Here is a 24,175-nt window from a genome sequence, read left to right as displayed (position 1 = left end):
GGAGGTGAGGAACAAGTTCTGCACCAGGAGGCTGCTGGAACACTGCAACAGGTTGCCCAGGGAGGGGCTTGAGGTCCCAACCCTGCAGATGTTTAAGGTCAGGCTGGACAGGGCTCTGGGCAACCTGAGCTAGTGCAGGATGTCCCTGCTGACTGCAGAGGGACTTGGACTGCATCACCTTTGCAGCTCCCTCCCAACCCAAACCACTCTAGCATTCTAGGAGTCTAAGGGCAGCCTCCAGGGAGAGCAGGAAAAAGATGAGGCAGAGGAGGACAAGGAAGAGGACAAGGAGGAGGAGAACCAAAATCCCTTCCTAACTCCCCCAAACCTCTGCCAAATTCCTGGAAAGCTCTTCCAGCTCTGCAGAGTTCATTCTGAAGAGAGCTGAGGGAGTTGCTAGGCTCAGGGATGTCTTGCACACTCTGCACAAATGCTCCAGAAGCTTTCCAAGTGCCCTCAAAACCAGCAGCACAGCTCTGCTGCCACACAATGCCAGGCTGCAAGGGACCCCAAGGCTCAGCTGCTCCAACCTTGCCAGCTGACACTGGCCTGGAAAGGAGCTGGCCCAGCCCCCTGCCAAGCTGAGCCTTCCAACTCTGCCCTGCAGGGCAATCCACCACTGCCCTGGGGAGATGATTCCAAGGGCTGACTGGCAGGGAAAAGCTTTTGCCTCTGCAGGGCACTGTGCCACTTCAGCTCAACTCTTGCAGCAGCTCTTTGAGATCTGCCTTTGGAGCACCACAAACTCTGAAGCACTGCAGTGCAAAGCAGCTCAGCTTCAACTTCCAACTGCCTGAACTCTCATTTTAAATTCAAGACAGGGGCCAAGCTCACACCCAGCCCCCAAGCTCAAGAACCAGCAACTAAGGTCAGAGTCAGCTCCCAAGCACAAGAATCCAGATCAGAAATGCAGAGCCAGCCCCCAGGCTCAGAGCCAGCTCCTAAGTTCACATCCAGGCCCCAAGCTCAAGAACCAGCAGCTGAGATCAGAACACTTCCCAAGCTCAGAGCCACCTCTAGAGCTCACACCCAGGCCCCAAGCTCACAAGCCAGCAAATAAGGTCAGAACCACATTCCAAGCTCAAGAGCCAGCCTCCAAGATCAAGAGCCAGCCACTAAGGTCCAGGACCTAGATCAAAAGTGCAGACTCAGCTCCCAAGCCACCAACTAAGGTCAGAATCACTTACCAAGCTGAAGAACCAGCCCCTGACCTCACAGACAGGCCCTGAGATCAAGAACCACACCCCAAGCCCAGAGCCAGCAACTAAGCTCAAAACCCCTTTCCAAGCTCACACCCAGACCCCAAGCTCAAGAGCCAGAAAATAAAATCAGAACCACTTCCCAAGCTCAAGGACCAGTCCCCGAGCTCAGAGTCAAACCCCAAGCTCCAGAACCAAAAGTGCAGACTCAGCGCCCAAGCTCAGAGCCAGCAACTAAGGTCAGAGCCACTTCCCAAACTCAGGAACCAGCCTCCAAGCTCCAGTACCCGAAAAAAGGCCAGAACCAAGCTCCCAAGCCAGCAAACAAGGTCAGAGCCATTTACAAGCTCAGGAACCAGACCCTGACCTCAAAGACAGGCCCTGAGGTAAGGAACCACACCCCAAGCCCAGAGCCAGCAACTAAAGTCAGAACCACTTCCCAAGCTCACACCCAGCCCCCAAGCTCAAGAGCCAGAAAATAAAACCAAAACCACTTCCCAAGCTGAAGAGCCAGCAGCTAAGATTAGAACCACTTCCAAGCCCACTCCCAGCCCCCAGGCTCAGAGCCAGTTTCACAACTTTGCTTATTTCAAGTTCCCTTCATTGCACTTCTGCTAAGTGTCCAAATTCAAGCAGCCAGAGAATGCTTTGGCCTGGAAGGGACCCCAAAGAGCAGACAGCTCCAACCCCCTGCCATGCCCACAGACACCTTCCACCACACCAGGCTGCTCAAGCCCTCATCCAACCTCACCCTCAGCACCTCCAGGGAGGGGGTAGCCAGCACCTCCCTGGACAACCTGCTCCAGGCTCTCACCACCCCCACTCCAAACTATTGCCTCCCAAGCTCCACTCCAAATCTGCCCTCCTCAACCTTCAATCCACTCCCCCTCAGCCCATCCCTCCCAGCCCCTCACCAAAGTCCCTCCCCAGCTCTCTTGCAGCCCCCAGCAGCTACCACAAGGCTGCTCCAACCTCTCCCCACAGCCTTATCCTCTCCAGCCTCAACAGGCACAAGACTCACAGACCACCCCCACAGGGGAACTGCCACAGCCCTCCCACCACCCCCAGGGCCTCCTCTGCACCCCCTCCAACAGCTCAACCTCCTGCCCCTCTTGGGGGCACCACAGCTGCACACAGCACTCCAGCTGGCAGCACACAATGCTGCCAGCACAAAAACCATTGCAGCAAAAGCCTCAAGCTGTGCTCAGCTGCCAAAACCAAAGGGACCTCAACTTGGCTACAAGAGAAAGGACCAAACTCAGCCAAGACACTGATCCAACACCCAAGGCTGCACAAAACAACCAGCAACAGCTTCCAGCAACAGCAGACCTGCAGCTGGGCTGCAAAGCTCTGCAGAAGAAAACCACTCCAGAAGGGCTCCAGGGCCCCAGGGATTGCAAAGCCCAGGCTCTCACTCTCCTCCTGCACAAGGAAAGCTTGACTTGCCCACAAGAAGCCAAACACTTCCCCACACCAAGCCATCCACACCACTTGACTTTCAACCTCCTTCAAGCCCTTGCCTGGCAGCAGCACTTCCTCAGCCCACAGCTCCAGCAACACCACAAGGCCTTGAAGGCTCTCCTGCACTCCACACCTGTCAGCCACACCCACACCCCTTGGCCACCCACAACCCAACAAGCTTCCTGCTCACCACTTCTCTTCCCAAGCCTCACCTCCCTTGGGCCCTCTCAGCACACCACCAACTGACCCCAGAAGGCTCCAGCTGACAGCACTGCTTGCAAGAATCCCAGGCACTTCCAAGGGCAGACTAGGAGCCCAGCGGCAAAACCCAAACCTTTCCCCTCCCCACAGGACTCTCTCCCATTTCCCATTCTTCCCAGCACCTCCAGCACCTAAGATGCATTTGCTCTGGGGCAGCTTCCTCACACAGCCACCCAATTGCCTGGCCTGCAAAAGACCTCTCTCAGCACTCAGGCCAACTGCCAGCCCCAACACCACCAGGGACACCAAACCATGGCCCCATGGCCACACCTTGCTGCAACACCTCCAGCCATGGCCACTCCACTGCCTCCCTGGGCAGCCTCTGCCAGGCCCTGACCACTCTGCCACCAAACTCATTCCTCCTCCTCTCCAACCTAAGCCTCCCCTGACACAATTTCAGGCCAATTCCTCTCCTTCTACCACCTGAGACTAGGCACAAGAGCCCAACCCCCACCTCACTGCAGCCTCCTTGCAGGGAGCTCCAGAGGCCAAGAGGTCTCCCCTCAGCCTCCTCTTCTCCACACTAAACACCCACAGCTCCCTCACCTGCTCCTCACCAGCCCTGCTCTCCAGACCCTTCCACACCTTTCTTGCCCTTCTCTGCACCTGCTCCAGACCCTCAAAGTCCTTCCTGGAGTCAGGGGCCCAAAACTGACCCCAGCATTCCAGGGGTGGCCTCCCCAGGGCCCAGGACAGGAGGACAATCCCTGCCCTGGCCCTGCTGGACACAGCACTGCTGAGACTTGCAGAGCACTGCAATTGCTTTGCTCACTTGCAGCAATCATTTCCTTCCCTTCCCAGCTCATTGCACAGCAAACAGCAGCAAGGGAATTGCTTTGGCTTCTGCTGAAGCTCCTCCAAGGAAGCTGCAGGACTTCTCACCACCAAAACCATCAACAACAGGCTGCCCCCAGCCCAAGCCAAACCTTTCAGTCCAAGTCAATGCAGTTCCTCAGCCACAAGCAGACACTCAACAGCTCAGCCTCATTTGGCTGCCTGCCAGCAAGCATTTCCCCAGGGGCAGAGCAGCTGCAGCACAGCAGTCTGCTTCTGACCATGCTTCCTGCCAGCACAGCTGACAAAAGCTCTGCACAGCTCTCAGCCTGCAGCCACACAGCAAAAGCTCCTCCTGCCCTGAGCCTTTCTGTGCTCAGGAGGCCTGCAGAGAAACTGAGAATCACTCTGCAACCCCCCAGGGAATCTTTGTGCCTCAAGAGATTGCAGAGCACAGAGGCCTTGGAGGGGTGTTCTGGGCAGGGGGGCTGTGGGTTTGGGGTGATTCTGACACCTCCTTAACCTCTCTGCCCAGCTCTGCAGAAGGCCCAGCACCAGGGGCAGGCATTGTGCTGCCAGCCCAAGGGCTGAGGCAGGAGCACCCCTGGCTGCTGGCCCAGCACAGCCAGCTGCAGGCATTGGCACTCTGGGGGGGGATAAAGCCCTGAAACCCCCAAACAGCCTCCCCCAGCTCCCTGTGCCACCCCAGGCAGCCCATGCTGCACCCTGCCACAAGCAGGAGGAGCCCAAAATGCCCCCAGGGAAACCACAACAGCAGCCTGAGAGCTAAAATGCCTCCCTGGGACCCTCAGTTACCTCCCTGCACCCCAAAGCTATCCCAAAGGAACCAACAATGGTCCCCAACACCCAGGCAGCAGGAAAGGACTCCCCCACCCCCAAGGGACCCAGCACATTGGGGGGCTGTAGAGGGATTCTGGGGGGCAGGGCCCATGGCAGTACCATTTGGGACCCTGCCTGACCTGGGGGCAAAGAAGACTTGGGGGGCAGCAACATTTGGGGACCCTCCTGTTCTTCCCTCCCCACTCCAGCTGGGCACTCCTCCAGTGCCACCCAAGTTGGGGACCCCATTGCCCTGGGGGTACCCCCCCCACCTCCTGGCCTCCTCTCACCAGTAGCCTTTCTCTCCAAATGGGGGCTCCTGCCCAGGAGGCCACCCCAGCCCCAAGCCCTGGGCTCACAGACCAGGCCAGGCCAGGCTCTGAGGTGCTCTATGGCCAAGCCAAGCTGAGTCCAGCACCAAGCCACTGCTGGACCCCCCTGGACTCTTCCTTGGACCCCCCCAGCAAGGGCAGCGCTCAAGGAGGTGTCCTGCAGAGTGTGCAGGGATGAGAGCAGCTGAGGAGAGAGGGGAGAAAGCAAAGAGAGGGCAGAGAATGACCAGCAGAGAGCTCAGCACCACCCCAGGCTCCCAGCCAGGCTGCCAAGGTGCTGCTGGGCACCCACCGGGCTTGGCTGGGGGCAGGGCACCACTGCCAGCTGCAAGTAGCCAAAGGGGCAAGCTGGGCACACTGGGCACACTCCCACCAGGGGGAGGCAGCAGCACAGCACCACAAGGAACCCCCAAACACACCCACCCCGACCCAGCCCCACACACAGCTCCCCACAACCGCACCCACCCCCTCGCACCACCCCACCACTCCCCACTCCCAGCCTCACCACCCCGACCCACACCACACCCACACACAGCCTCCCCCAGCACCACCAACTCCTACCCCCAAACCCACACAGCCCCACGGGCTCCTCACCAGCCCCTCACACGCCCCTCTCCCACCCCAAGCCCCCACCCAACCTCACACACGCCCCCACAACTCCACAGCCCCCAACAACCACCCCCCACAGCCCCACCCACACCAGCCCCACACCTCACCGAGCCCTCCTCAAGCCCAGCTCCAGGACACAGCCCTCAGCCCCACGCCAGCCCAATGCCAACCCCACCAGCCGCTCCCCCAAGCCCCAAGGGATCCCCACCCCAGCAGCCCCCACTCTGCCCCGCGCCTGCCCACACCTACCCCACAGCCCAGGCCAAAGGGGCGCACAGCAGCAGGAAGAGGAAGGACGAAGAGCTCGGAGCAGAGGCAGCTGCCGACTGCCGTCCCCTGCAGCCTCCTGGCAGCCTGGGCGAGCAGAGAGCGATGCAATGGAGGCCCCGAACCGCCCACGTTGCAGCCCAGCCCAGGCGGGGGCTGGGGCCGCAGACGAAGCCCCGCCCACGCCCGGGCAGCCGCAGCCAATCAGAGTCGCCGGATTACCCCAACCACGCCTCCAAGTCCCAGCGGGGAGCTGCGGCCCTGGCTCCGCGCGGGGCATGCCGGGAGGTGCAGCTCTCAGCCAGGGCGGCGCCGTCTGGGCTGAGCTGCGCTGCGGGGGCAGGGCTGGGGCACAGCAGCTCCGCAACAGCTCTGACCCAGCAGCTGCGCACAGCTCCCAGGAGCTTTGGCTCAGCTCGGAAAGGTTGCGCAGAGGTTTCCAGGAGCTCCGGAGAGCTTCGGAGGAGTTTTTTCGCTGAGGACTCTCTGCAGGGTTGGGAACCCAAAACCTCCTCCCAGCCTCTCCCAAACTCTTGCAAAGAGATTTCGATGCCTCCCGAGGGGGCTTGGGGCAGCTCCAGGGGATCTGAACGGCTCGGGAAGAGTTTTTCTGTCGCCTTCCAGAGTTTCCAGCAGGTGCTGAGGACTTTTCCGGCAGTTTTCAGCCTTTTGCAGCATTTCTGAAGGATGTTGGAGACTGCAAGAAGCCAGAGCCTGGCTGAGAGCTCTGCAGAATCAGTTTGCAGGAGCTTGGCAGCCATGGGGATGAGGTTCTGGAGTTGGTTTGGATTCGTTTGGGCACTTTTAATCATTTCCCGAAGCTCTGTGGATTATTTCCAGCCCCTTTTCCTTCCTTGTGAAGCTATTTTCCTCATTTTGGGCGGATTTTAATGGGTTTTGGGGAGACTTTGCTTAGCCTCAGGCATTTTGAATGGAGGGTATCTGTTAGTGCAGGACCTAAGGGCTATAAATAAAATAACAAAGGATATCCATCCTGTGGTGGCAAACCCATGTACCCTCTTGACTCAATTGAGAACAGAATTAGAGTGGTTTACCGGCTTGGATCTAAAAGATGCGTCTTTCTGTTTACCCCTGGCCCCTGAGAGCCAGCCACTGTTTGCCTTTGAATGGGAGAACCCAGAAACTAACCGAAAGTGTCAATTAACTTGGACAGCCTTGCCCCAAGGATTTAAGAACAGCCCTACTGCCTTTGGAAATCAGCTCGCAAAAGAATTAGAGAAGTGGAACAGGCCAGAAGGCAACGGAGCTCTGCTACAGTATGTAGATGACATCCTGCTGGCCACCCAGACCAGAGCGGAATGTGAAAGCTGGACTGTGAGTATGCTGAAGTTCCTGGGACTTCATGGGTACCGAGTTTCCCCACAGAAGGCCCAAAGAGTACAGCAGCAAGTAACCTACTTGGGATATGAATTAACAGCAGGACAGCGAGTGCTGGGCCCTGAAAGAAAGGAGGCCATCTGTTCTATTCCACTTCCAAACACAGTAAAGGCACTCCAAACCTTTTTGGGAATGACAGGGTGGTGCCGGTTGTGGATTTATAATGATGGCCTGCTTGTGAAACCCCTCTGTGAATTACTGAAAGAGACTGATAAGGACTTGCAATGGAATGGAGAAGCTGAACAAGCTTCCCGTACCTTAAAGAAGGAATTGATGAGGGCACCAGCACTAGGCCTACCTGATGTCACTAAACCTTTTTGATTGTATTCCCATGAAAGCCAAGGGATAGCACTCGGAGTCCTAGCACAAACCTTAGGACCCTACCGAAGGGCGGTGGCATACCTCTCTAAACAACTGGATGAGGTAAGCAAGGGATGGCCAGGATGCCTGAGGGCTGTGGCAGCAGTTGCAATTAACATTCAAGAGTCTCGAAAGTTCACAATGGGGCAGAAGATCACAGTCCTAGTATCACACACCATCTCTGCTGTTCTAGAAGCCAAGGGAGGACACTGGCTGTCTCCACAACGATTTCTTAAATACCAAGCCATCCTCGTAGAGCAGGATGATGTAGAAATTAAAGTTGCTAACTTTGTCAATCCCGCCTCTTTCCTCCAGGGTGGTGATGGAGAACGAGTTATTCACGATTGTTTGGAAACAATTGAGGCCACTTATTCCAGCAGACCTGACCTGAAGGAAGAACCCCTAGAAAAGGCAGACCATAACTGGTACACCGATGGAAGCAGTTTTGTGATCCAGGGAGAAAGAAAAGCTGGGTACGCTGTAACTACAGAAGAAGAGGTAATCGAGGCAGAAGCCCTACCAAGTAACACCTCCGCTCCAAAGGCAGAGATAATAGCACTGACCAGAGCTCTTGAGCTTTCCCGAGGGAAAAGTGCAAACATATGGACTGACTCCAAGTATGCCTTTGGGGTGGTACATGCCCATGGAGCCATTTGGAAAGAAAGAGGACTGTTGACATCTCAAGGAAAAGGTATTAAACATGCAGAAGAAATACTGAGGCTGCTAGAAGCAGTGCAGAAGCCAAGCAAAGTCGCCATAATGCACTGCAAAGCACACCAAAAAGGAAATACTGGTCAAGAAAGAGGCAACAGACTGGCAGATGAAACAGCTAAAAGGGTGGCCAGGGAGGGGAGAAAGGTGTCAGAGTTTGTTTTGATCCCAGATGGTAAACTGTCAATTGAGCAAAAAGAGCCAGAACCTGTGTATAGCACAGAGGATCAGACATTAATTAAAGACCTTTTGGGGAATAGGACAGGAAAGGGCTGGGCCAGGACACCGGATGGGAAATTAATCATTCCCACGAACCTTCTCTGGGCTTTTGTTCAGATGGAACAGGCAAAGACTCACTGGGGAGCAGAAGCCCTGTATCGAAAATTGGTTCAGGAGTGTATAGCACGGAAATTATACACCAAGGTCGAACAGGTAACCCGGCAATGTGAGGTGTGTCTTAAGGCTAACCCCAAAGTAAGAAGAGGAGTTAGACTGGGACAAATTAGCAGAGGAAATTATCCAGGACAACAATGGCAAATTGATTTTACTGAGCTGCAAAGAAAGGGGGGATACAGGTACCTGTTGGTACTCACTGACACCTTCTCTGGTTGGCCAGAAGCATTTCCCTGTCACACAAACAAAGCACGGGAGGTTACTAAGGCAGTGTTACAAGAGAGAATACCTCGTTTTGGGGTACCTGCTGCTATTTCCTCAGACAGGGGACCTCATTTTGTGGCCAAGGTGGTACAACAGGTGAGCAAAATTTTAGGGATTGATTGGCAACTCCACACCCCCTACAATCCACATTCGAGTGGGCAAGTGGAGAAAATGAACCATTTAATCAAAAACCAGATAGTAAAAATTGGACAGGAAGCAAACCTTCCTTGGCCACAAGCATTACCAATTGCCCTGTTGCGAATTCGAACTAAGCAAAGAATAAAGGAAGGGTTGAGCCCATTTGAAATCCTGTTTGGAAGACCTTATGTAGTAGGAACTATGGACCCTTCTGAACCAGGGCAATTTAGAGAGGAAATGTTGAACAAGTATGTTCAGCAAATTTATAAGAACCTGAGCATTGTTAACAAACAGGTGATTGGAACCAATGTGAGAGGGTTAGACAGACCAGTCCATGATGTGGAACCTGGAGATTATGTCTGTGTCAGATCTCTTTCAGAAAACCCTCTGGAGCCCAAGTGGACCGGACCATATCAGGTGTTATTGACATCCTTCACAGCCATCAAAATCAAGGAACAAGCTGCTTGGATTCACCACACCAGAGTCAAGAAGACTTCAGCAAAAGAATGGAAACTTGAATCCCAGGGACTCCTGAAGCTCAAGCTGTATCGATAATTGTGATTTGTTTGTTGGTTGATACTATTGAGAGATGGGAAGGAAATAGGTACTGAAATGTTAGTCAAGAATTGACTTTGCAAACTAATCTCCCTAACTGTTGGATAATACTACTGTTAGTTTTGATTAAGATAATGATGTGTACTGGAAAGAGTGGTGTAGAATCCTACCAGAACTATAAAAATTATAAACTCAGGCATGAGCTGGAAACAGGACATTCTTTTAAGAAAATATAGTATAGGAATATACTGTTGGCTGTGGATCAGCTTCACCTCTCTCTGAGCTGTACAACTGCCCCCCAAACCAAGAGAGCCAACAGCAGTGCCCAAGGGAGCGGCAGCGGTGCCGGAGCGCTGCGGGCGGCGGCAGCGGAGCGGGGAAGGGTCTGGGCGGGCCCCGGGGCATGCTGAGAGCCGGGGAGCGTTGAGCTGCTGGGCCCCGGAGCTGCGCGGGGCGGGCGGAGCTCAGCCTTGAGGTTTTCCTTCCTGCCTTTGTCTTTGAGTCCCCAGGTTCCCACTGCCTGCTGCGGAACATCTTGGGGCTGCCTCCAGCCCTCGCAGCAGCCTTTCTCGGGTTGCACTCAGATTGGTTTGGTCTCAGGTTGACTTTGAGCTTTTTCCCTTAGGCTGTGAGCCGAACGCAGCTCAGGAAGAAAGTTCTGACTGCAGGCTGGAGAGAGAGGACTTGGGGCTGCAGGAGGAAGTTTGAGGAGGGGTTTGGAGGACCCCAAAGCGCTTGTGCAGGGCAGAGACACAAATAGGTCCCTGAGCCATAGCCGCCGCCCCCAGCGCTCCCCGGCCCCGCAGCCCCTCCCGCCCCGCCGCAGCTCAGCAGCCGGCAGCTGCCGCTCGCCCTCCAGCACCTCGCATCCAAAGGGAGTCCCTGGTTTCAGTTCTGATGCGCCAGAGGGTGAGAAGTCTGGGTTGGGTTGTTGGGTATTTGGCAGCAGCAGCAAGGTAATTTCCTGTGCCTTTTGTCCAGGGTCTGGATCTAGCAATTGCTGTGACCCCACCTCTGCAGAGCTATTTCCTGGCTCCGTTTGCAGTGTCCCCGGGGTTGGGCTTGTTACCAGTGCTGATTGAGTCTGTTGCTGCCTAACAATCATTTTGATGTCTTGCTGGAGCTGGCCTCTTGCAGCAACATTGACTTCCCATCTCCACTTACTGTCTTTCCTTTGGGGCTGTTAGTTCTTGTTACCTGTGCCAATGGATTTGGTTTTGTTCCTGTATGAAGTTTGGTTTCAGGCTAACAGCTCTGCACCTGTGTGCTGGATTTTCATGTAGCATGTGTTGTGTTTGCAGCAATTTGGTTTTCCACTGCTCCCCTGTTTCAGTGTCTCAGTCTCTGCTAATAGGTAACTCCAGCCATTGGTCCATGAACCTGATTCAAATAGCAGCTCAGGTCTGGGCAAGCTTGCTTCTGTTCCTTCACTCTTGACAGCAGTGATCCACAGCACTTCAGTTGGGGGCCAGATGTTGTGGGACAGGGAGGTGATGTTGTTTGAAACCCCAATGCATTTCAGTTACATTTTCATGACTGTGGAGCACCAGCTGTCAAGTCCTCCCCAACTTCTCTAGGTTGCTTCTTGTGCAGCATCAAATGTGCCTTTTGTAGTCTTTGGGAGGCAGCAGCTAAGGTTTCTCTCTCCATCCAGCTGCACCTCTTGATTATGGAAGATTTGCTCCCTGTCCTGTGTTCTTCTTCTCTAAAGCTGCTTTTTGTCATTCCAGCAGTCTCTCTCAGTGGCTTAGCTCTTTGTTTTGGTCTGTAAACCATTTTAGACTGTCCTGGTTTACTGATTGGGTATCCCCAGCAGCTGCATGAGGGTGACCTAAACGACCTCCTGATGTGTGTGCCATCACCCCATGTTCCTTCTGTCCACATTACAGAGACCTGAGCACAAACCTAACAGGCAGTTGTCCCCCAAGAAGTTGACTCTTCCCTTGAAAGTGCCACTGGTCTCTTTGGAGCCAGAAAGGATCTTCTGTGTGGTTCTGAGCCTGAACTCAAACCTCTCTCCCTTAATCCTGCAGCTACAAGTGGTCCAAGAGAGCAGAGGTCTTAGCTGCTTTGCTTTGTAACCAACCTGTGCCTCCCTCAGGCCACTGCTGAATGGCTTCATTGATGCCACAGCTTTGACTGTGACTACCAAGGTGTCTTTGATAGGAGCCGTGTTAGTGTCTGGCAAGGTTTCAAGGGCAGTGTCCTCCACTGCAATAGGAGCAGCACTGTCTGTCCTGTAGCTCTTAGAGCTTCAGTTCAGCCTAGGGCAGCCATTGTCAGTTTGCAAAAGGCATACACAAAGGATGAAAAACTACACCCCCATGGCCAACGCCACTCACATGGCCTGGGCTGTTGCGGCGGCTCTGATTGGCTGTGGCTGCCCGGCCGTGGGCGGGACTTCCGTTCCAGACTGCGACCTGCCTCCGCTCCCCGTCCCACGTGGCCGCAGCAGCCGGAGGGGCCGCGGTCTCCCTCCCAGCGCTCTCTGTTCGCCAGCAGCCTGCCGGGGCCGGCGGCTCCCTGTGCGCTGAGCTCTTCCTCCTTCTCCTTCGCTGCTTCGCTCTTGTCCCGGGATCCAGGTGTGGTGAGGGAGTCTCTGGGGCTGAGTTGGGGGTCGTGGGGTGGGGATCAGGGAATGCTCTCTGTGGGGCTGCGAGGGGTCGGGAGGGTCGCTTGGGTTGGGGAGGGGTATGTAGGGCAGGGGTCGGTGGGGGTGGGGCGGGGGGAAGCCTCTGCGGGGATTTAGGGGGAACCGATGGGGTTTGGTTGGGGGCTTCTGGGCATATGTGGTTGGAGGTCCGTGGGATCCGGGGGAGATCCGTGGGGTACGGGGTGGGTCTGTGAGGTGCGGGGGAGCTCTGCAAGCTTGGCGCTTGGGGTCTGTGCGGTTGGGGGGCGGTTCGCTGTGATTGTGGGGACCTCTGTGCGGCTGTGGGGGTCCGCGGTATTCGGGGTGGGAGGGGGAGGGGGGCTGTGGGGTAGGGCAGAGGTGTGCAGGGTCGGTGAGCGTCATCTGTGCTGTTCTGGGAGGGGTCTGTGCGGTTGGGGTGCCGTGGGTGGGGTTGGAAGATTTGTCGGTGTGTTTGGGGGGGTTTCTTTGGTCTGCTGGGGGGTCCTGGGATGATCCGGGTGGACCTAGAGGGGTTCGGGAGGTGGTGCTGGTGAACTCAGGTGGTCCTGGGGTGGTCCACGTAGACGTAGAGGGGTTCTGGACGGGGGACTGGTGGCGCCGCGTGGTGGGGCAGGGTTGCTCTGTGGGGCGGCTGGGGAGGGTCGGTTGGGTTGGGGAAGGATTTGTGGTGCAGGGGTCCATGGGGCTGGTGGAGGGCAAGCTTCTGCAGGTATCTAGGGGGGATCGGTGGCCTGTGTCCCTGTGTCCCTGTGCTGGGGGCTGGGCTGGCAGCAGAGCTGAGGTGGCAGCGGCGCTGTGGGGGCTGCTGTGTGCAGGAGAGGTGGTGGTGAGCGTGGGGTGTGGCTTGCAGCAGAGGCTGCTGTGGGGGTGTGTGGGGGAGCCCTGGGGGTTTGGAGGCTTTGTGGTGGCAGGTGCCGGGCGGCTGCTGTGCTGAAGGGCAGCGGCTGGGCTGAGGGCCAGGCGCGGGGGGGAGCTGTGGGCAGGCTGTGTGCTGGGTGCCGTGGGGGTGTCAGGCGTGGGTGCTGTGCTGAGCCTGAGCTTGGGAGCGCCTGGGGCTGGTGTCAGCTGTGGGGTGGTTTGGCTGTGCTGGGGGTGGTGGCATCCAAGGCCTCTGTGCTCTGCAATCTCTTGAGGCACAAAGATTCCCTGGGGGGTTGCAGAATGGTTCTCAGTTTCTCTGTAGGCCTCCTGAGCACAGAAAGGCTCAGGGCAGGAGGAGCTTTTGCTGTGTGGCTGCAGGCTGAGAGCTGTGCAGAGCTTTTGTCAGCTGTGCTGGCAGGAAGCATGGTCAGAAGCAGACTACAGGCAACCAAATGAGGCTGAGCTGTTGAATGTCTGCTTGTGGCTGAGGAACTGCATTGACTTGGACTGAAAGGTTTGGCTTGGGCTGGGGGCAGCCTGTTCTTGATGGTTTTGCTGGTGAGAAGTCCTGCAGCTTCCTTGGAGGAGCTTCAGCAGAAGCCAAAGCAATTCCCTTGCTGCTCTTTGCTGTGCAATGAGCTGGGAAGGGAAGGAAATGATTGCTGCAAGTGAGCAAAGCAATTGCAGTGCTCTGCAAGTCTCAGCACTGCTGTGTCCAGCAGGACCAGGGCAGGGATTGTCCTCCTGCCCTGGGCCCTGGGGAGGCCACCCTTGGAATGCTGGGGTCAGTTTTGGGCCCCTGACTCCAAGAAGGACTTTGAGGTTCTGGAGCAGGTGCAGAGAAGGGCAAGAAAGGTGTGGAAGGGTCTGGAGAGCAGGGCTGGTGAGGAGCAGGTGAGGGAGCTGTGGGTGTTTAGTGTGGAGAAGAGGAGGCTGAGGGGAGACCACTTGGCTTCTAGAGCTCCCTGCAAGGAGGTTGCAGTGAGCTGGGGGTTGGGCTCTTGTGCCTTGTCTCAGGTGCTAGGATGAGAGGAAGTGTCCTGAAATTGTGGCAGGGGAGGCTTAGGTTGGAGAGGAGGAGGAATGAGTTTGGTGGCAGAGTGGTCAGGGCCTGGCAGAGGCTGCCCAGGGAGGCAGTGGAGTGGCCATGGCTGGAGGTGTTGCAGCAAGGTGTGGCCATGGGGCCATGGTTTGGTGTCCCTGGTGGTGTTGGGGCTGGCAGTTGGCCTGAGTGCTGAGAGAGGTCTTTTGCAGGCCAGGCAATTGTGTGGCTGTGTGAGGAAGCTGCCCCAGAGCAAATGCCTCTTAGGTGCTGGAGGTGCTGGGAAGAATGGGAAATGGGAGAGAGTCCTGTGGAGAGGGGAAAGGTTTGGGTTTTGCCTCTGGGCTCATAGTCTGCCCTTGGAAGTGCCTGGGATTCTTGCAAGCAGTGCTGTCAGCTGGAGCCTTTTGGGGTCAGTTGGTGGTGTGCTGAGAGGGCCCAAGGGAGGAGAGGCTTGGCAAGAGAAGTGGTGAGCAGGAAGCTTGTTGGGTTGTGGGTGGCCAAGGGGTGTGGGTGTGGCTGAGAGGTGTGGAGTGCAGGAGAGCCTTCAAGGCCTTGTGGTGTTGCTGGAGCTGTGGGCTGAGGAAGTGGTGCTGCCAGGCAAGGGCTTGAAGGAGGTTGAAAGTCAAGTGGTGTGGATGGCTTGGTGTGGGGAAGTGTTTGGCTTCATGTGGGCAAGTGAAGCTTTCCTTGTGCAGGAGGAGAGTGAGAGCCTGGGCTTTGCAATCCCTGGGGCCCTGGAGCCCTTCTGGAGTGGTTTTCTTCTGTAGAGCTTTGCAGCCCAGCTGCAGGTCTGCTGTTGCTGGAAGCTGTTGCTGGTTGTTTTGTGCAGCCTTGGGTGTTGGATCAGTGTCTTGGCTGAGTTTGGTCCTTTCTCTTGTGGCCAAGTTGAGGTCCCTTTGGTTTTGGCAGCTGAGCACAGCTTGAGGCTTTTGCTGCAGTGGTTTTTGTGCTGGCAGCATTGTGTGCTGCCAGCTGGAGTGCTGTGTGCAGCTGTGGTGCCCCCAAGAGGGGCAGGAGGTTGAGCTGTTGGAGTGGGTGCATAGGAGGCCATGTGGGTGGTGGGAGGGCTGTGGCAGCTCCCCTGTGGGGGTTGGCTGTGAGAGTTGTGTCTGAGGCTGGAGAGGAGAAGGCTGTGGGGAGAGGTTGGAGCAGCCTTGTGGTAGCTGTTGGGGTCTGCAGGAGAGCTGGGGAGGGACTTCGGTGAGGGGCTGGGAGTGATGGGCTGAGGGGACTGGATTGAAGGTTGAGGAGGGCAGATTTGGAGTGGAGCTTGGGAGGCAATAGTTTGGAGTGGGGGTGGTGAGAGCCTGGAGCAGGTTGGGCAGGGAGGTGCTGGCTGCCCCCTCCCTGGAGGTGCTGAGGGTGAGGTTGGATGAGGGCTTGAGCAGCCTGGTGTGGTGGAAGGTGTCTGTGGGCATGGCAGGGGGTTGGAGCTGTCTGATCTTTGGGGTCCCTTCCAGCCCAAAGCATTCTCTGACTGCTTCAATTTGGACACTTAGCAGAAGTGCAATGAAGGGAACTTGAAATAAGCAAAGTTGTGAAACTGGCTCTGAGCCTGGGGGCTGGGGGTGAGCTTGTTTGCTGGTTCTTAGCTTGGGAGCTGCATCTGAGCTTGGGGGCTGGGCCTGATCTTGAGGGCCTGGTCAGAGATTTGGAGCTGCTTCCTAACCTGGGAGCTGGCTCTGCATTTTGATCTGGGTCTGAGCCTGGGAGCTGTGTCTGAGCTTAGTGACTGATTCCTGAGCTTGGGAGCTGCATCTGAGCTTTGGATCTGATTCTGCCCTTTTGGTCTGGCAGAGAGATTGGAGGCTGCTTCTGGGCTAGAGATATTGGTCTGAGCCTTGGGGCTGTGTCTAAGCTTGGGAGCTTCTTCTGTGCTTTGAGGCTGGGTCTGAGCTTGAGGGCTTGGTCTGAGCTTTGGAGCTGCTTCTGAACATGGGAGCTGGGTCTGAGCTTGAGAAATGGTTCTGAGCTTATTTGCTGGCTCTAGAGCTTGGGGGCTGGCTCTGAGTTTGGGGGCTGGTCCTGCAACTCTTGATCTGGGACTGAGCTTGGGATCTGCTTCTGCACTTCGGAACTGGATCTGAGCTTTGGAGCTGAGTCTTAGTTTTGGAGCTGGCTCTGACCTTGGGAACTGCTTCTGATCTTGGGAAGTGGTTCTGAGTTTATATGCTGGTTCTTGAGCATGGTAGCTGCCTCTGAGCTTGGGATCTGTTTCTGCACTTTTGATCTGGCTCTGAGCTTTGGATGTTCTCAACTTAGCTGCTGGCTCTGAGCATGGGGGCTGGGTGTGAACTCCTGGGCTGGGTGTGAACTCCTGGGCTGGGTGTGAACTCCTGGGCTGGGTGTGAACTCCTGGGCTGGGTGTGAACTCCTGGGCTGGGTGTGAACTCCTGGGCTGGGTGTGAACTCCTGGGCTGGGTGTGAACTCCTGGGCTGGGTGTGAACTCCTGGGCTGGGTGTGAACTCCTGGGCTGGGTGTGAGCTTGACCCCTGCCTTGAATTTAAACTGTGAGAGTTCAGGCAGTTGGAAGTTGAAGCTGAGCTGCTTTGCACTGCAGTGCTGCAGAGTTTGTGGTGCTCCAAAGGCAGATCTCAAAGAGCTGCTGCAAGAGTTGAGCTGAAGTGGCACAGTGCCCTGCAGAGGCAAAAGCTTTTCCCTCCCAGTCAGCCTTTGGAATCATCTCCCCAGGGCAGTAGTGGATTGCCCTGCAGGGCAGAGTTGGAAGGCTCAGCTTGGCAGGGGGCTGGGCCAGCTCCTTTCCAGGCCAGTGTCAGCTGGCAAGGTTGGAGCAGCTGAGCCTTGGGGTCCCTTGCAGCCTGGCATTGTGTGGCAGCAGAGCTGTGCTGCTGGTTTTGAGGGCACTTGGAAAGCTTCTGGAGCATTTGTGCAGAGTGTGCAAGACATCCCTGAGCCTAGCAACTCCCTCAGCTCTCTTCAGAATGAACTCTGCAGAGCTGGAAGAGCTTTCCAGGAATTTGGCAGAGGTTTGGAGGAGTTAGGAAGGGATTTTGGTTCTCCTCCTCCTTGTCCTCTTCCTTGTCCTCCTCTGCCTCATCTTTTTCCTGCTCTCCCTGGAGGCTGCACTTAGACTCCTAGAATGCTAGAGTGGTTTGGGTTGGCAGGGAGCTGCAAAGGTGCTGCAGTCCAAGCCCCTCTGCAGTCATCAGGGACATCCTGCACTAGCTCAGGTTGCCCAGAGCCCTGTCCAGCCTCACCTTGAACCTCTGCAGGGCTGGGACCTCAACCCCCTCCCTGGGCAACCTGTTGCAGTGTTCCAGCAGGCTCCTGGTGCAGAACTTGTTCCTCCCCTCCAATCTCAATCTGCTCTGCTCTAGTATGCATAAGCCTGCAGGGACAGGACCAGAGGTAATGGCTTCAAAGAGTCCCTCTGCAGCCTTCTTATAGTCCCCTTCAGGTACCAGAAGGTCACTCTTAGGTCTCCCCAGAGCCTCCTCTTCTCCTCTCCAGGCTGATCACCCCCAGCTCCCTCAGCCTGTCCTGGTAGCAGAGCTTCTCCAAGCCCCTGATCATTTTTGTGTCCCTCCTCTGGGCCCTCTCCATCAGGTCCATGTCCTTCCTGTGTTGAGGGCTCCAGAGCTGGCTGCAGTGCTGCAGGTGAAGTCTCAGCAGAGCAGAGCCAAGTGCCAGGATGGCCTCTGTCCATCTGTGGCCCTGCTGCTTTTGGTGCAGCCCAGGCTGCCCTTGGCCTTGTGGGCTGCAGGCTCCCCCTGTCTGTTCCTGTGCAGCTTCTTGTCCAGCAGCACCCCCCAGTGCTTTTCTGCAGGGCTGCTTCCTATCCCCTCCTCCCCCAGGCTGTCCTGATTGTGAGGATTGTGCCAGGCCAGGGGCAGGACCCTGCCCTTGCTCTTGTTGAAGCTCAGGAGGTTGCCCTGGGCCCCCTCTGCAGCTTGTCCCCTTGAGCTCCTCCAACTTGTTCTGCAGGGTATTGCCTTAGGTTTCAGGAGGCAGAGAGGCTCTCTTTGAGCCTTGTGAAAGGAGTTGATGCCAAGCTGTGGCCAGAGGGTTGGATAGAATTGGGCAGTTTCCATGACTGTGCTGTTCAGAGCTGCATCCTACAGTGCAAAGCATCCAATCCACAACAATCCATAGTGTGCCTGGGCCACGGGAGCCAAGCAACCTCCCTAGGCCAAAGCTTCCTCCAGAGCTCCACCAAAGCAGGCCAGAACCCCAGGCCCCAAATGCCTTCCCCCTCCCCCATGCCTCTCTGCCCCTCCTCCCCCATACCCAAGAGCTGCAGTTACAGATTCTGGTAGGCAGCTCCCAGGTGAGCCAGGCCGCTGCAGGCCGCAGTTGGCAGCATTGCCAAGGCCTCAAAGCTCCTCTGCAGAGAGAGATCCCAGAAGCTGTTCCTGGGAGCAGAGAGGAAGGGCAAAGGAGGTTGGAGATCCTGTGCTGTTCCTTTGTAGAGAGTGGGTGCAGGCCTTGTGGGAATGAACTAAGCTAGATGACACTTTGTGGTGTCCCTCTGGACTCTGCTGTCCCTTCTGGAGGTCTCTACTCTCTGGTGTAAGACATCCCAGTGCCTTCCACTCACCACAGGGATTCTCCTCCATGCTGTCATCCAGGGACTTCTGTTGGGTCCTGTTGGCTGTGTAGATCAGCCCTGGTGATGCTGTGGGACCCTGGGGACTCTGAGAGGGCAGCAAGTGAGTGGAGATGGAGCAATGGATGGAGAGATGGAGGGTGAAGGCTGCAGGGGGTGGGAGGGCTTAGTTCTGCAGCTGTGTGGCTCTGCCTGGCTCCTGCCTCCAATGGTGCTGGCAGCAGCTGACCCCAGAAGCTCAAAGCCCCAAACCCTGCCTGGCTGAGGACAGTCCCCTGTCCCCTCCTGACATCCAGCACAGCCCAAGCAGGCACTCAGGGCTCCTAGCCACACAGCCCAGCCATCCCCCATGGCAGGAGTCACCTGAGGTCTCACTCCCTCTCTGTCCCCCTTGCTCTCGTCAGTTGCTGCCTGAGGTGGCTGCAGGGTCCCTCCCCAGCCCCCATCTGTAACCCCCCCTTGGCTTGGTGCTGTTCTTTCAGCCCTCCAGCTGATCCCAGCCTTTAGTCTCAGGCCCCTTCCATTCTTGTGCTGCTGCTTCCAGCCCAGTTGCTTAGATGCTTCCTCAGCCACAGCATTTCCCACTCCACCCTTCCAGCTGCAGTGGCAGTGGAGGTGGGGGACACAGGACCATGGGACAGCCAAGGCAGCAGGGCCATGGATGTGCTGGGAATGAGGGAAAGGCCTGGGGATGGTCAGGCAGGAATTAGGCCTTGTCCCCCCAAAAAGGGGAGAGGATGCAGGGCCCAGGTGGCAAATGTGTGTGCAGGGAATGGCAGAATCTGGCAGCATTTTAGGAGGTGAAAGGAGTGAATTGTGCTGCAGCTCTGCCTGTGTCAGCTGGGAGATGAACAGCAGCCCATGGGCACTGTGCCCTCCCATCCAACCTCATTTTCTCTTGGGGATGTGGAGAGGCAGCTCCAGGGAACTGCAAAGAGCAAGGTGAGAGAAATGGTCAGGGAGAGAAGGAAGCCAAACCCTTTCCAGTGAGTCTCTTTGGGCTGCAGGTGTGTGAAGGGTGCTGGAGGTGTGAGGTTTGGGCAGGAGCCAGAGACTCCTCCAGCATCCCAGTGAGGGCTGAAGAAGTTTATCAAGAAGCTGCCCAAGTCCCTTCCCCCTTTGCTGCATCTGCAGAGATCATGAAGCTCCCTTTGTGTGTGTCCTGAGGGCTGCTGTGATCTTCTGTTGGGGAGTGGGCAGCAGAGAGGTGTGTGCAGGTCAAAGGTGAGCACAGAGTGTGTGGGGTGGGGGCAGGACCTGGGAGGAGAGCTGTGGCCAGAGCAAGATCTGCTGGCAAAGGCAGCTGCAGGCAGCAGAGGCCTGGGCAGGCAGTGGGAGGAAGCTTTAGGCAAGGGCTGGGAGAGGCTGTGTGGAGGCAGCTGTGTTGTGGTGCTGGCCTGCAGCTGTGTGCTGGGGGCTGTGTGCTGGGGGCTGTGTGCTGGGCAAGGAGCTGAGTCTGCACTTGTTGAGGTCTCCCATCTTGATCAGCCCTGGCTGTGTGCTGTGGCTGTGCTGCTGGGCTCGGGAACTGCCCCCAGCAAGGCTGAGCTGTGCTGCCTGGTCCTGGGCAGTGCTGAGTCATGCCTTGCAGATCAGTGCTCTCCCCTGAGCCCTTTGCTTCTCTCTGTCAGGGGCTGAGTGGTCTCTCAATCATCCCTGCCCCTGTGTGCTGTGGAAGAGCAGAATTTGCAGTCCTGCCCCTTGGAGCAGCCCAAGAGGTAAGAAACCCAGAGTGGGGAAACAGCAGGACCCCAGCCCCAAGGGCAGCTCCCAGCCTCCACCTCCTCCTGTGCAGCATATTTCACCTCTCCAGGAGCTCTGAGGCCCATCAGGTGTTGTGGGAGTTGAGGAATGCTCCAGGCTGCTGGGAGTGTGTTGTGAGCAGGAGGTGATGTTTGGGGGTTGGGATCTGGAGGGTGGTGGGAGAAGGTTGGAGGTGGTTTGTTCTTCCTTGGTCAGTGCTGCTGCCTCCATTGTCTGAGCCAGGGGAGATCAAAGGACAGGGCCTGGTCCAGGAACCACCCTGCCAATGCCACCAGGCTCGAGCAGAGTAGGACAAGACCATGTGTAAGTCCCAGGGTACCTCAGGGCACTGATCACAGGAACCTGGGGTCTCAGCACAGGTATTAGAGGTCTGTGCCCACACTGTGGCAGAAACTGAAGGTTTGAGGTCCCCTCTGCATTCTCTCCTCCAGCTGGGTTTTGGGAGTCAGGGACTGTCATGACCCAGGCAGGATCTGAGAGTTTGAGGTCCTGGGCTCAGGTGCTTCCATCTTCCATATTGCAGAGCTGTGACCCCTTCCTGCCACAGCATGGCCTCACAGAAGGACCCAGACAAGAGCTGGGTGGAGAAGCAGCACCCAGAGATCAAGTTGGAGAAGCCAATGTGCAGTGCCAAGGTAGAGGAGGATGGGGAGGAAAAAGAGGAGAAGATGGAGGATGATGCTGAGAATGACAACTATGAAGAGGAGGATAATGATGATGAAGGTGAGCAGGATGAGGGGGAGGAATGTATGGAGGAGGATGAAGCCAGAGCAGGTCCCTCAGTGTCACCCAAAGAGCTGAATCAGTGCTCTGAGTGTGGGCAGAGCTTCCCAGGTAGCTCAGAGCTAGTGAAGCATCACTGCCCACAACCTGGCTCCCGGCCCTTCGTTTGTGGTTACTGTGGCAAGAGGTTCCGCTGGAACTCTCATCTCCTCCAGCACCGCCGCACCCACAATGGAGAGAAACCTTTCACCTGTGCTGACTGCGGACAGGGCTTCACCCGGCGCGGCAATCTCACCCAGCACCGCCGCACCCACACTGGAGAGAAACCTTTCACCTGTGTAGACTGCGGCCAGGGCTTCACCCGGCGCGGCAATCTCACCCAGCACCGCCGCACCCACACTGGAGAGAAACCTTTCACCTGTGCTGACTGTGGCCAGAGCTTCACCCAGCGCGGCAATCTCACCCGGCACCACCACACCCACACTGGAGAGAAATCTTTCACCTGTGCTGACTGTGGACAGCGCTTTACCCTGCGCAGCACTCTCACCCAGCACCGCCGCACCCATACCGGAGAGAAGCCCTTCTCTTGTGACAGCTGTGGCAAGCGTTTCAGACAGCTCTCTCATCTTAGGCAACACCACCTCACCCACACCAGTGAGAAGGCCTTTACCTGCAGGGACTGCGGCAAGAGCTTCAAACACAGGTCTACTCTCGCCATCCATCGCCGCATACACACTGAAGAGCATCTGTTCCCCTGTGCTGAGTGCGGGAAGAGCTTCACCACGAGTACTCAATACATCCAGCACCAACTCATCCATAATGGTGAGAAGCCCTACAGCTGTACTGACTGCGGCAAGAGCTTCACCAAGAAGCGAGCTCTCACAGAGCACCGTGGTGTGCACACTGGCGAGAAGTCGTTCAGCTGTGCTGCGTGCGGTCAGGCCTTCAGCTGTAGGGACAATCTCATTCGCCACCACCGCACCCACACCGGTGAGAAACCTTTCACCTGTGCTAACTGTGGGAAGAGCTTCAGCCAGAGGAGCACTCTCATTGCTCACCGCCGCGCCCACACTGGTGAGAAGCCTTTCACTTGTGCTGATTGCGGTAAGAGCTTCACCCAGAAGGGCAACCTTAACAAGCACCGCTGCACCCACACCAGAGAGCAGCCTGCACTGCAGGGGAGGCATAAGTCCAACTAGAATCTGTTGTGTAATCATGAGCCCTCTGAGAGGGCATTTCCAGCACCAAAGTCATCCCTTTTTCCTTTGCCCTTCTCAGGGACTGGGGACACCAGCAGCAACAAACACCTCCTGCCCTTCTGAACACCAATTATTGCTAATGAGAACAATTACAGTGCTGAGTCGGCATACCTGGAGCGCCCAGTGGAGCTGGGCAGGGCTTTGCCACGGTCTGTCTGGTTCTTCCCCAATGCTTTGTGTCTCCCTGGGGTAAGAAATCCTCTGTCCATTGACCAATTGTCTCAATAAAACCCAAAAGTTACCCAAATCCTGTCTGTTTGCTTTTATTTCAGATATCCCTGCCACAATGCCCAAATTTTGGGGCATTTGCTCCCAAGGGATTGGGGTGGAGCTGTGTTCCCCGTCGAGGGAAGGCAAACTGAGGTTCTCAGAGGAGTCTTGAGTGGCATCTCAGAGGCATTCTTCTGGGGCTTTCAGGTGATCTTACATGTTTGGGATTTGGATGGTCCTAGGACTGACTTTTGGGATCTTTGGAGGGTGTAGGGGGAAGCTCATGGAGATCTTTGGAAGAACTCAGAAAGCTTCTGTTGGCTTTCCACTGTGGGGCTGGAACAAGTTGAAGAGCTGAGAAGAGGTTAATCTGCTTCTTCCCCCCAAAACAGAAGTGAAGGAAAAATAACACACACCCCCAAATCAAAAAACCCTCTGGGTTGAGATAAGGACTTGAGACAACATCAACAGAGCTGAATCCAGATGAGGTCACATAGTGCACACTGACCTGAGGCTGTTTGCAGAAAGAAGCACAGCAGTCAGCAGCAGCAGCCAGGAGTTAAACCCCTTCAGCCCTCCCCCTCAGCAAAGAGCCAGCACCTGAGAACCAGAACCCAACAGCAGCAAACAGAACAGGAAGCCTCCCATGTTGCCATCTGAACTTCAAGCCCTGTAGTACTTTGCTCCAGCCAGCACTGTCCCTGTGAAGGTGGCATGAGGCAGGATGGAGTAATGGCAGCAAATTTTCAGCTTAACCTTTGATACTCCCAAGCCCTCATTCTGTGCCACCTGCACCATGCCCAGCAGCAATCAGCAGCACACCTCAGGCACTGTCCATTCTCACTCCACAGGAGGTCGCTTTGCAGTACCCAGAGGGCTGCTCACTGCAGGTGCTCTGCAGCTCCACTCTGTTCCAGCACAGTCTGGATCAGTCCATGCCCAGTCCAAATGCTGCAAATGCTGGGGCTGTGTTTCCAGCTCTGGGGCAATCGAGTCCAGTGACTCCTTCCATGCCTCCAAGTGAAAGCAAACTGTGGCTTGCATCCCAGTACTCAGCTTCCAACACATCCAGGTGTGGGGATCCTCCTGACACACCAGAAACACAGATGGGTTCCACCCCTCATGGTTTGATGGTGTGAGAGCACTCTGGGCACCTGTATCTACTAAAGCTTTATCCTCTCATGGCTTCAACTTGCCAGGCTATTGGTTCTGTGTGATCCAACAAACCAATTTGTCTCTCCCCTCCATCTGGTTGGAGGCAGAGCCCCTATAAGTGCTGGGTGCTGCTCTTTGGCCACAACAACCCCATGCAGTGCTACAGGCTGGGGTCAGAGTGGCTGGAGATCAGCCAGACAGAAAGCTACCTTGATGGTACTGGTTGATAGTAGGCTGAACATGAGCCAGCTGTGTGCCCAGGTGGCCAAGCAGGCAAATGGCATCCTGGCCTGTATCAGGAACAGTGTGGCCAGCAGGAGCAGGGAAGTCATTGTGCCCTTGTACTCAGCACTGCTTAGGCCACACCTTGAGTCCTGTGTCCAGTTCTGGGCC

The 24,175-nt window shown here is 56.3% G+C and overlaps 1 protein-coding gene across 1 annotated transcript in view; it reads left to right on the top strand.

Annotated features, from left to right (window-relative positions):
* Window positions 1–24,175, top strand: part of LOC137454421 (zinc finger protein 850-like) — a 345,652-nt gene that overhangs the window by 205,281 nt on the left and 116,196 nt on the right. Inside the window, exon 7 of the mRNA XM_068164461.1 lies at window positions 21,542–22,313. Coding sequence (XP_068020562.1) covers window positions 21,542–22,313 — 772 coding nt within the window. The remainder of the gene's footprint in view (window positions 1–21,541; window positions 22,314–24,175) is intronic.

Source organism: Melanerpes formicivorus, unplaced genomic scaffold, assembly GCF_026170545.1.
Source record: "Melanerpes formicivorus ecotype bairdi unplaced genomic scaffold, bMelFor1.0.p_v2 SCAF_80, whole genome shotgun sequence".
Lineage (NCBI taxonomy): Eukaryota > Metazoa > Chordata > Aves > Piciformes > Picidae > Melanerpes > Melanerpes formicivorus.
Note: the sequence above shows the minus strand (reverse complement) of the source record. Positions and strands in the feature narration are given on the sequence as shown.